This window comes from Halichoeres trimaculatus, unplaced genomic scaffold, assembly GCF_033239565.1.
Source record: "Halichoeres trimaculatus isolate MK-OKI-2021-1 unplaced genomic scaffold, fHalTri1.1 fHalTri1_scaffold_2, whole genome shotgun sequence".
Lineage (NCBI taxonomy): Eukaryota > Metazoa > Chordata > Actinopteri > Labriformes > Labridae > Halichoeres > Halichoeres trimaculatus.
This window is the reverse complement of record NW_027437180.1, coordinates 30,294,330-30,305,811: the sequence shown is the minus strand read 5'-3', so window position 1 is coordinate 30,305,811 and position 11,482 is coordinate 30,294,330. Positions and strand designations below refer to the sequence as shown.

The window sequence follows — 11,482 nt, the reverse complement described above, 5'->3', positions numbered from 1 at the left end:
AACAGGCGAGGTGTTGAACTCTGTCTTTTACAACATGCTCTATTGATTTATGTTGAAGTTCTTTAATGAATACATGAAGGTTTTAGAGGCGGTTTTATTGATGAAATCAGATCAGTGCTTTCTCAAAAACTGGTGTTACATTCAAGGCAGTATTGGAAGATAATATAATTCCTGTATTGGATTAAAAACTGACATTTTACAGCAAATAAATAATAACTTTGAGAATAAAATCAGAAAGTGACCTTAGACAGACTCATAATTTGAGTGATAAAATGAGTCACGCTACAAAAACAGTCGAATATTCATGAGATCTAATAATGCCGAGAAATTAAACTTTTAATTTAACAAGAAAAACTTAATTTAACAAGAATAAAGTCATAGTGTCACATGGGTTTAAGTGAAACTAATATTACAAGAATAAAGAAGTAATTTTAGGAGATTTTAGTCATGTTACACAATTAAAGTTATAATGCTAATGTAAGGAAATTGAAGTTATGTTCCATGATTAAAGTTCTGTGACATATTTGGAAATGTTACAGGAATAAAATTGTAATTAAATGAATCAAGAAGTCGTAATATCACATTGATAAAGTCGTATCTCCACACACTAAATGGTAAGCCCACCAAACATTATGAATTTAACACTATCGCTTTATGCCTGTTACATAGCAACTTTTATCCAGTGACAAAACAACCTGATTCTTATAAAACGACCACTTATTTATTGTAACATTTCAACATTAGAAGTTTAATATCATAACATTATAACTTTGATCTTGTTACATTACGAAGTAATACTACGATATAATTCTTGTAACTTTTTAACTTAACTCTCTTAACATTACGACTTTGACCTTTTAACCTCAAAGGAATACTTCACCCAAAGAATGATATGCCTTCATTTTCTACTCACCCTCATGCTGAGCAACACCCTGGCTATCGATACAATCTGCTGGGCAGTCCAGTGCATGGATTTATAGGCATCCTTCACAATCCGACCTTACTTCAGGGCAGCCGTGGTTGTTGTCTCTCAGTTGGAAGCCCAGGGATTTGACCCCAGCTTCTGCAGTCACATGCTTAAGTGTCCTTGGGCAAAACAAAACCCCGAATTGCTCATCAGTCCAAGCCATCATCATATTGCTGAGATAAGACACTTCATAGGCATGTATCTGCTTTTTTGGTGCATTTCTGAATTTTCTGTTTGATTTTATTTTTAAAATGTATGACACAGAGGTAAAACTCCTGGCAGGACTCTATAACAATTATTGAGTAAGGATCCAAACTGTTTACAGTAAATGGACTTGTATAATGATTTTCTAGTCCTTCTGACCACTCAAAGTGCCTTTACACTGCTAATCCTATTCCACCTATCGAATTCACACACTGAAAACTGATGTAGTAGGAGCACCAGAGTTAGCTAAACTCAGTCATACTGCTAAACAATAGTGGTAGCAATTTGGGGTCTAGTATCTTGCTCCAGGTCACTTCTGCAGGAGCAGAAAACTCTACCACTAAGTCAGGCACAATCAGTTTAGATTATCCTATTACCTCAACTAATGAATATCACCCTTGTCTTGGGTGTCCAATCCAGACCTTTCATGGTCTTTTTAAAATTAAGTATTTGTATGTATCCTGTTGGGATCACAATTTTCAGACATGCATTTTTTTTTTGGTTCAGGACAACCATTTGTACACATTCACAGCTTGATAATGTAGAGTGACCATGCCTCTCGACTGCGGGAAGATGCTACAGTGCTCAGAGGGGCCCAAACATGCAAAGAAAAAACGTACAAACTCTGTATAGAACGGCACCTGCTAAGATTCTGATCAGGGACCTATCTTGAGCCACACAATAAAATTTCTTGTTGGATCTTAAGAGAGGTCTCTTTTGCTTTTCTTAATCAATCCTGCTACTCAAATATTAGAAAAAGAGAATCCCCTTAAGTCATATTCAACCCAATGACTTTACAAAAAGACTAAAACTCCTCACTTCTGTAATAAAGTAATGTAAATTATGTATTAGCATTTATGGTTAAAAGATAAATTGATCAAGCTGGCTGGAAATCACATGTATTTCAGCTGAATTATTGATAAATCCTGTCAGTAATAATGTGGATTTAAAAAATGTTATCACATACACTTTGTGGTGCTTTTAAAAATATCAAAAAAAAATTTATTAATGGTAATTTTTTTGTACACATATTTAAGATGCATTAAAATGAAAGACTGGCCCTCGACGTTTTTAAAAGCAAGCAGACGATTCACAAACAGGTATTAAAAAATCCTTAAGACACAAATGTTTTAAAAGGACATTTAATAACTGTTCTGTTTTACACATCATTATCCTAGTGTTGTAAGTCTGAGGTCATCCAGGATGAAGATGACCCTCTTATTTCTTAAAAAGAAAAAATAATTCTCTATATGAGCCTCCAGTGTTTGTGATGTTTACATGTTACTGAAACATGGGGCAGTTTTGCAGCGCATCGGTAGCTGAGCTGTACTGGAGGACGTTGTCATAGAAACGATTAAGCTCCTCTCTTATGTCCTTGGCCCCCCTCCCTCCAGTGCCACGGTACTTCATGGAGAGCAGTTTGGAGCACAGGTAGTGGAGCCACAGCACGTTGGTATGGGGATGGTAGGTACTCCAGTCGTTTCTGGAAGCGACACAAAAAGGTAAGAGTGTATTACACATTACTCAGAGTAATGAAAAATTACTCTAAAAAAGCAAACGTTTTTAATTCAACTTTTGGATTTCCTGAAATGTCAAACTATTCCCACCCCATCCTGTTGATCTAGAGCGAGGGACTTTGTGAGAAAAGTCAGACCAGGTCTGGTGTTTTGTAACTACGCTGTTGACTTGTATTTCTAGATGACATATTGATTCATCTGAGCCAAAGTCAAAGTGAGGTCGTGGCTCTGCCGTCCCCCACCTCTATTCACATACATATCTATAAATCATCTTAATTTCAGGGTGTCTTTTTTAACTGTCCACACAGCACAGACACACTCCAGTAACAACTGTTTCTCCGCTCATATTTACAGGCCCAAACAAAGAACAAAGAACATAAATGCACTGACCCATTCTCCTTTCTCATCAGTCTGTAGATATCAAACTGGTAATCTCCCTGACCCATGAAAAGCTCCTCATCATTGGAGATATCACAGGACACAGTTAGTTCATCTGCAGGGGATAAAACATGTGCTTTTTACTCTTCAGGATTTTAACAGGGATGAGGATTTTGTGCATGTAAAACATAAACAAACCAATTTCTAGCCGTGAGAGTGAGTAGTCAATGATGCGGACCAGCACCCCTTTGGTTTCCAGAGAGTGGACTGTTCCGTTCAGGAGAAAGCTTCCCGTCTTCTGCTTGGTTGTTTTCACCAGCACGTTGCCCCAGTGGAGGTCCCTGAAGTACATAGCACAGGGGGATAAAGTTGCTGTTACCAGACACCAACAAAGCATCCATCACTCTGGCACCACTTACACACACCATCTGTGTCACTGCTCACACTCTGAGTGTGGGGCATTTCACTCCTGCTGAGGTCAACTTCAACAAGCATCAAATTTTATGTGTGTAGCTTAACTGGACTATATGGCGTGGATGTTTTAAATATTGTATTTGTCTCGTGTTAGCTACAAGCAGCTGTAAATTAGTGTTTGGGTGTGTTTCTAGTGACAATTCATGTCAAAGTTTGAGAGAGATGATAAGCATTTGATCCGTTTGAAAGAAATCTAAATTAACAAGAGAAGATACAGGATGAAAAAACAATTACATCTACAGAGTCAGTTAAAAGAACATCAACAACTGATCCCCAAACAACATGGAAACCTATGAAGCTGAATTGGTCTATGGTTCTCTTGCATTAAGTGGTGTCTTAGTTTGTGTGTGTACATGTAACCCACCTGTGCTCAAAGTGAAGCTCCTGCTCAGCAACAGCCAAGGCAGCAGTAACCTGGTGAAGGATGCTCTTCGCTGTCCCCAAAGATGCCAACTAGAGAACAGAACAGTAACAAATGCTTTTACTTAAAGCTGCATCTGTAGTCTTAAACCACAGTAAAACAGAGCTATCTTCAGGGGAAAGAGAAGAGACATGATCTTTACAGTGACTACTCAGCATTTTAAATTCCTCAATCTAACTGATATTAAAGGTCCCATATTGTGCAAAAATCACTTTATTAAGTTTTTTAGTGAAATTTGTGGGTCTTTGGCTTTCCTCCCAGCCCACAAAATGTGATATTTAATGACAACGCCTGTACTTAGTAGTGCTTGTGAATGTAAAATTCTGACCTAAAACGAGCTGTTTGGATTTTGAAGAAGACAAGACTGAGTGGCTATAGTTCATTTATCAAGGAAATGTGCCAGCTACACTCAGTAAAACTGTGCATAAAGTGTACTGGTCACTTTACGGCAGACTGCTTTTTCAACTTTGGACAGTACAACAGAGGGCTAGCGGATAAACTGGTCCTGAATCCAGGCGCATTACCAACCATCTGCCAACAAACCTCAGACCCTGGAAATGTGAGTATTTTAAATGCAGTGTGCTGTGGAGCACATGTAAGAGCTTTTTCTCAGTGTCCCCCCTGTCTCTGTTAGCTTCAGGATGCTAACTTTAGCTGCGGTTAGCCTGTTGTTTTAGCCTGTAATGTTATGGTAGACGAACTGAAACTTAAATATGAACGTAAACAGGAGAAGATGTGCTAAAGTGGAAGAACATCTCTAAGTAATTATCCCAAAATGTGTTTACACTTTGTGTCAGAAAAAAAAAAAGTTTTCAGGACCTCATTGAAATAACTGATGGAAGTTTAACATCACAACATAGTGAAGCACAGCACTGAGTATGTGGCGCACTTACGGTCCCATTACTGTTCTCAAGGTCGCTGCCTCCAAACTCAAACTCAAGGATGATAAACAGTTGATCCATTTCGAAGAAATCTAGATAAAATAACAAGAGAAGATACAGGATGAAGAACACAATTAAGTCTACGGTGTCTGTTAAAAGAACAATAATTAATGAAAATGAATGATACGCTACAAAAGTGGGCTGAATGTGAACAGAATAAAAACCTGGTCTGTCATTCTCAGAGCCTTTCTGTTGGTCAAAAGTGTCCCAGGCTCTCAGGAAGTCTGGAGGGTAGCAGCCTTGTACACAGTGGAGTCTATAAGAGAAAGAATCACATTAACATTCAAAACTACCAGCAGACACTTACAAACAATGAGAGCCGTAATGATACTGACCCATTGAGTCCAATAAATCCATGAGTCTGGTTCTGCTGCTTGTCTTTCAGGCTGCTCAGCTCCCTGACAGAAACAGACACACACAATGCCGTTTACTCAGAAATCAACACACAATCACAACCACGGAATCATAATCATTCAGATGCGACAAAGCCCTTCTCTGCAGTTTATTTCCAATTTACTGCTTACTTTGAGATGATAATCTCATGAAGAATCTCTCCAAATGTCTTCTGGTCTTCTCCATTCACCTTTTCACTGCCCTCTAGTGGAATTACCTGTCAGGACCAGAACATTTGTCAAACTCAGTATTTCACTCCTTGGATGAAACACTCATTGTTGAAACAAAAACATATTTCCAAATCAAGATTTTCAAGATCCTTTCAAGCTTCTTCGCAGCCATCTTGATATCACAGGGTGTTTGGTTGTTAGCTTTCAAGAGACACAATGCAAAATACACACTAAACACATATGATAAAGAAACATGCATACTTTGAGGGCCACAGTGTCTCCTGCTGCGTTTTTGGTGGAGAAGACCTCACCAAAGGTCCCCTCTCCGATCTTTGCACACTTCTTCATATACTGAGGGAGGATACACTCCTCCCAGGGCAGAGGGCGTGACTGTCCACATTCAGCATACACCTTCTCTGCATCTGACAGATCTTCATCCTCTGGTACATTCTAAGACAGGTGAAGAAAAAAATCAGAATACAAATCGTGTTTATATGTTAATCTGCTTCTCAATGTGGAATTGACAGGAGAAAGTTCGCAGTCTGTCTGCCCTTGTCTGTCTTAAAAGATGTAAATGTGTGCCGTACCAGAGAACTGCAGCTCTGCAGCTGTGACTGCAGGCGTTTGGAGAGTGGTGTCCGAAAGGGTGTAGCAAAGAGATCCTGGCTGACATCTGCCAGCTCTGGTCTTCCAGGAGTGCTTGACACAGAGAGACGCAGGCTCCTTGGAGTGAGAAGCACTAAAGAAACAGAGAGGCAGAAAATTTAAAATCAGAAATGGGGACAAAAAATATAAAGGCATTGTTGGCACAATTTACTCAAATAAGAAATGTTCATTCAATAACAGCTGGGATAAAATTACAGCTTGATGGCTGTGTTAGTGTTTTACCCATGCCCTTGCGATGAACAGAGAGTGCCGCTTTGAGTCGGCTCCATGTTTGAGTGTTAGGTGTCAAGTCAGCCAACAGAGATGAGAGGTTGAGCTGATTCACTTTTGCAGGCGTGCAGAAATTCGTATTTCCCAACAGATCCTAGACACAGAGAAGGAATCAAAACGAGTCAGTATTGCAAAAAGACTACCTTTCTGTGAAAGAAAGCACAGGCAAGCTATGGCACTGTCTTTAGCCTGATGATGTCAGACCTTCTGTGAACAGGTGATCTCACCTTTGACCGTTTGTCTTGTGAGGAAATCAGCTCATTGATGCTGCAGTCCACGGTTTTGTTACTTCTTATCTGTGCTGTCCTGCTCCTGGACATGTGCGATGTGTCTTTGTTTTTCCACCGGCTCACACTCAGGCCTCTGACACACGCCTTCCTTGCTGTCCCAGGCCGGTCAGCAGATGTGCTCCTCCTTTTCTTTTCCTTAGGAGCTTGAGACGCCTTTTTCGCTCTGTGGGTGAAAACTTCCTCTGTGTCTGAAACAATCATGTCTCCAGAACTAGTGGAGCCTTTTTTTCTCACTTTCATCACTGAAGTGTCTTCATTACTGTGATTAATGTCACTCTCTGACTGCTGCTGTGTCTTTGTCTGGTCATCACTGGCTGAGTCTGACACATCTGCTGCTGATTTAAGTGTTGGGCCTTTAAGCGTCAGGATTTCTTTCAGCTGTGTTGAAGTTAATCTCTTCATCCGAACAATGACTTTATCTGTTCGACATCCCTCCTTCAGCAGTGCTGTGGGCACTGCTGCCTTTTCGTCTCTCTCTGCGTCATTTATCTGGGCTTCAGCACTGCTGCTGTTAACTGACTGTGTGACAGATACCATCATTGTCTCAGTGGCACTTTCTGAGCATGTGACACCTTCAGGGTTATTTTCAGAAGTGTTTGTGTCTGTTTTAGCAGTTTTCTCATCAAAAGTCAAACCTGCTTTTTTAAGCTGCATGAGCTCTTGGAGTTGACGAACAATCGTTGGTGATGGAGCACATCTCTGGAGCGCAACGCTGCATTTCCTGTTACGACATTTGTCTTTCACTGCTGAAGTCTCCTCCTCAGAAAGCAGGGTTTGCATGGAACTGTTTCGCAATAAATGTGTGCCCATTATAAACTCCATGCTGCTGTCTGTGTGGGGATGTGATGCTGGCTCCTCTGTGCTGCCTTCCTTTGAGGATGAGTTTTCAGCTGACTGCTTCCAGTCCACTAATGATGAGCTGTTGGTGCTTTGACTTTCAGTCACTGAAGCTAGATGTTTAGAAGACTCAAAACTGTTCACTGACTGTAAATGATCTGTGGTTTTATCAGATGAATGGCAAGGTGAAGTTTGAAGGCTGAGCACAGAGTGCGGATGTTTGCTTACGTGGTGGACTAAGCTTGACTCTTCCAAACAGGACGAGTAGGTGGTTTGACTGCACAGCTGAGTCATAGTGAGCAAGTTCAATCTCTCAAGTTGCACCGTGCAGCGATCAGTCAAACATTTCTCCTTCAGAGCCTCTATCAGCCACTCTAATCCTCCTGCTGCTGACACAAAACAACTGCTATGTTCACTGTCATCCGTAGAGAGCAGATTCAGACTTGGTAATAATTCCCCAGCATTCCTGATATTTGTGTCTTCACTGCTGCTTTTGAATCCTTCTCTAGAGTCACTTCTCTTGGGCTCAACAAATAAACCACCAGAAAGTTCTGGCCCTTTGAGACTTGAATGCAGCCCAGTGTGGGTTTCAGAACATTGAGGGGGGATAGGCTGCTCTGGAGAACACAGCTCTTTCTGGAATGCACTCATGGCATCTATGCAGCTTACTGACATGGACGGAGAAGAGGCGCACTGGTCGATTAAGGATGGGGGTTTAAGACATGGGCGTTTGCTAAAGGGGCCAGCTGAGGGTGTAGAGCAGAAGATGGGTCTCCTAGAGGGTCCAAGGCTGTGATCCGCTGACTCATTAAGAGAGATCTCTCGGAAAGGGATGGTGGCAAAGCTGACAGTTCCTGCAGCGTTTAGTGAGTTCTCTGCACTTGACACCAAAAATGATGGGGGGGCCTTTCTCCTCCTCTTTCCCCTTAAAGACTGAGGAATCCTGCATGAACCAAAGGCTCCAGAGGCAAAGTCATCCGAGGAGTTGAGTAGACTGGATGTAGCTAGAGGGACTTTGGCAGTAACCGCTCGTCTACGGCGAGTTACAAAGCGACTGGCAGAAGGAACACTCATACTGAGGAAAGAAGGAGAAGAAGAAATGTTACGTTTCCAGCAATGACTAACGTATAAAGAATGTTGATACTGGAAACAAACCGGCATTAAAATACAGAACAATACAGAGTGAGTTTGGATACAAAAGGTGAAAAACACTCTGTAAATCTCTTTCTGGTATCCAGAAACAAGAACTGCACCTCTGCACCTTAGCAAACCACCAACTTGTTTTCCCAACAAATGCTGGGTAGAGAAGATAAACACAGTTTTTACTCCAAACAACACCACCACAAATGGACGACAAGTGCAGTTTATTTACCAAAATTACAACAATGTCCGCTGGACTCTATTGTGGCTCTCTCACTGTTTTTTTTGTTGTAACAGATTCAAGGGCCAGTATTTACTTCATACAGAGGCAAAAATATGGGCCAAAGAGGGGGTAGTGTATGCTTTTTTAGGGCTGCATACTGTCCCTTTGGTGCCCCTGTGGTAGATTTTGCATGACAGTTTAAAAGGTCCCTATTTTTCTCACTGTCAGTATGTATACAAGCAGCTTTAGAAACTGGACAATGAGTTAGTCAGCTTGAGATCAGACTGTTGAAATGCATTCAAACAGATTAGTCTGACCAAAATCAGACTAACTAAACAAAGCTCAATTGACACATCTAGATAATGCAATTGCTATCAGACTATGGTTGGATTTGGCAGGACTTGGCATGTCTTGGTACGCCTCTGCATTCACCCAGGAAACCAAGTAGATGACCATGATAAATAGGGTCGCTGTGCTCACACAGTCTATGGCTCCAACACAACAAACAAACACCAAGGCACACACTTACATAAAAATAAAAAGAGCTACAGCTGCATCTATCTTGGCCATTGTTATTAGAATGTTGCTTTCTCTTCAGGTAAACTAAAACTGCACACAACTTCACTTAACAAAAGACCAAATCCCCTGCTGTGGCTTTAAGATTGAGCTATGACCTTAGTGGAAATGCTGCATGCATGTAAACCTACTGACTGGTGTTTTAAAAAATCCTTATTTTGGTCTTTGTTTCAGCTGCCGTCTCTTTCAGGTTCCCTGCTCCCCAAATGTTTTTTTTCCTCTGACTGGCCAGCTCTGGAGGGGAGAGCTATGGGGAGACCTTGGTTTTTGGGGCCCGTCCTTACAACATGTCATGAACACGCAGCAACCATAAATCACAATAACCCCTCTTAAAAGATCTCCTCATAACACATATTAACACCAAGCATGATACAGCAGAAATCAACAGACTTAATGGATAAACACTTACTTTGAGTCTCTCTTCATCTGAGGTGAATTTGTCTGAGATTTCACAGTGGACTCTACACTCTTATTGGACAATAAGACTTGTCCTCCTACTTGCCTCATTGTAACTCTGCTTTTCCTGTTGGCACAAACACAAAGATCATTCAGGAGTCATATAATGGAGTACATTATTTTGACACAATGAAGCAGAAAAGCTGTTTAGAAGTGGCACCACCAGACTGGCCAGCAGCAAGTCAGAAGACTGTTACTCAGTAGATTTGGGAAATATTCATTTGTGCCTGTTTTCCAGCTGCAGCTGCTTTTTCAGTGCATGTGAATAGATGTGATATGAAATTAAAGCTTATTCTGTAAATCTGATTTAATTTCTGCTCACTGAAAGCCAAACAAAGGCCAGAAAAACTTTGATGCTTTACTTTTTCCTCCATTAGTGAAGATTGATTTGATCCAGACAGGGAATTAGAACCAAAACAAAAATACAACATCTGACTGAAAGAAACAAAATTCCCCGTCAAAATTATTTGACAACTGTAAATGTTTACTTGGAGACAGTTTCTAAAAGATTAAGAGAAAGAGAATACGAAGAAAGTATGGAAACAGGTGACCCTTTGTCTTTTCACAAAGTGCTCTGCTCATAGTGTTTGCACAGACCTGCTTGCCTCGCTCTGTTGAGCTGGCTTTGGACGGAGGGGAGAGAGCCTGTGGCTGTTCTCCTCATCAGTGCTGGTCTCTGTCAGACATGACATTACTTTTTTTTTGGCCCGACGGACTTCTTTCCCCTTGGCAGCGCTTGTCTTCTTTGATCTTAAGACAAAGACAAGATGTTTAACAACTGATGGGCAAGGTAAAACAAATGAGCAAATCAGTCAAAGGAAAATTCTATTTCAGACATTTACTGTTGCAAACAACCTCCAATCTGATATTAACAGTTTAAATCAAGCTGTCAGTTTAACTTAGATAACATTTATAACATCTTTCACTTGAAGCTGCCATGCAGTGATTCTCAGATTGGCCCATAGATAACTCCTTTTTACAAACGCACATTGATAAAACATTTTAATCACTGGAAACTCTCTGCTGCATGTTTTGTCACTGACCTTGTTGCCTTCTTTTTGTTCTTAGGCAGTTGACCAGACTGAGAGGGGATATTCTCCTCATCCTCACTGGTCAGACACATTGTGGCCTTCTTTTTAGCTGGGCGCATTGCTCTTCGACTGACAGCACTAACCATCCTCTCTCTGGGGCATGACGATACAGAAAAACACAGTAGAAGTAAGAATATAATATCAAATGGGGGAAGGGTCATCAAGAATGCACAATAATGGCTGTGATAAGTAACATTTTGTGTAAGATGTGTTATCAGCACGTTAATAGAGGTTAAAGATCACTAATTGTACCATAAAACACAATTATAATCATGAACTGAAATGTAAAAACATACGACCATACCAAACAAACGTATGGCTATCGTGATAATCTCTGACATACTCTGAAATGATAACTCATCCAACGCCCTTATAATTTACAGAGCGACATATGAAACAAAGATTCAAAAATAGAATTAGATAATCACACTGATGGCCTGTCGATGCAGACATACCGTAACCTCGTAG

The 11,482-nt window shown here is 40.7% G+C and overlaps 1 protein-coding gene across 1 annotated transcript; it reads right to left on the bottom strand.

The window, feature by feature from the left end:
* Positions 1-2,204: 2,204 nt before the first annotated feature.
* haspin (histone H3 associated protein kinase) lies at positions 2,205-9,992 on the bottom strand. Its single transcript, XM_074683668.1, has 13 exons — positions 9,877-9,992; positions 6,629-8,603; positions 6,354-6,495; positions 6,053-6,204; positions 5,727-5,915; positions 5,427-5,512; positions 5,238-5,300; positions 5,067-5,158; positions 4,855-4,934; positions 3,905-3,993; positions 3,265-3,407; positions 3,079-3,181; positions 2,205-2,654 (listed from the first exon to the last, which is right to left on the bottom strand). The coding sequence occupies exons 1-13, from the start codon at positions 9,972-9,974 to the stop codon at positions 2,453-2,455; spliced, it is 3,414 nt and encodes a 1,137-aa protein (XP_074539769.1). The 5' UTR covers positions 9,975-9,992; the 3' UTR covers positions 2,205-2,452.
* Between the last annotated feature and the right edge of the window lie 1,490 nt (positions 9,993-11,482).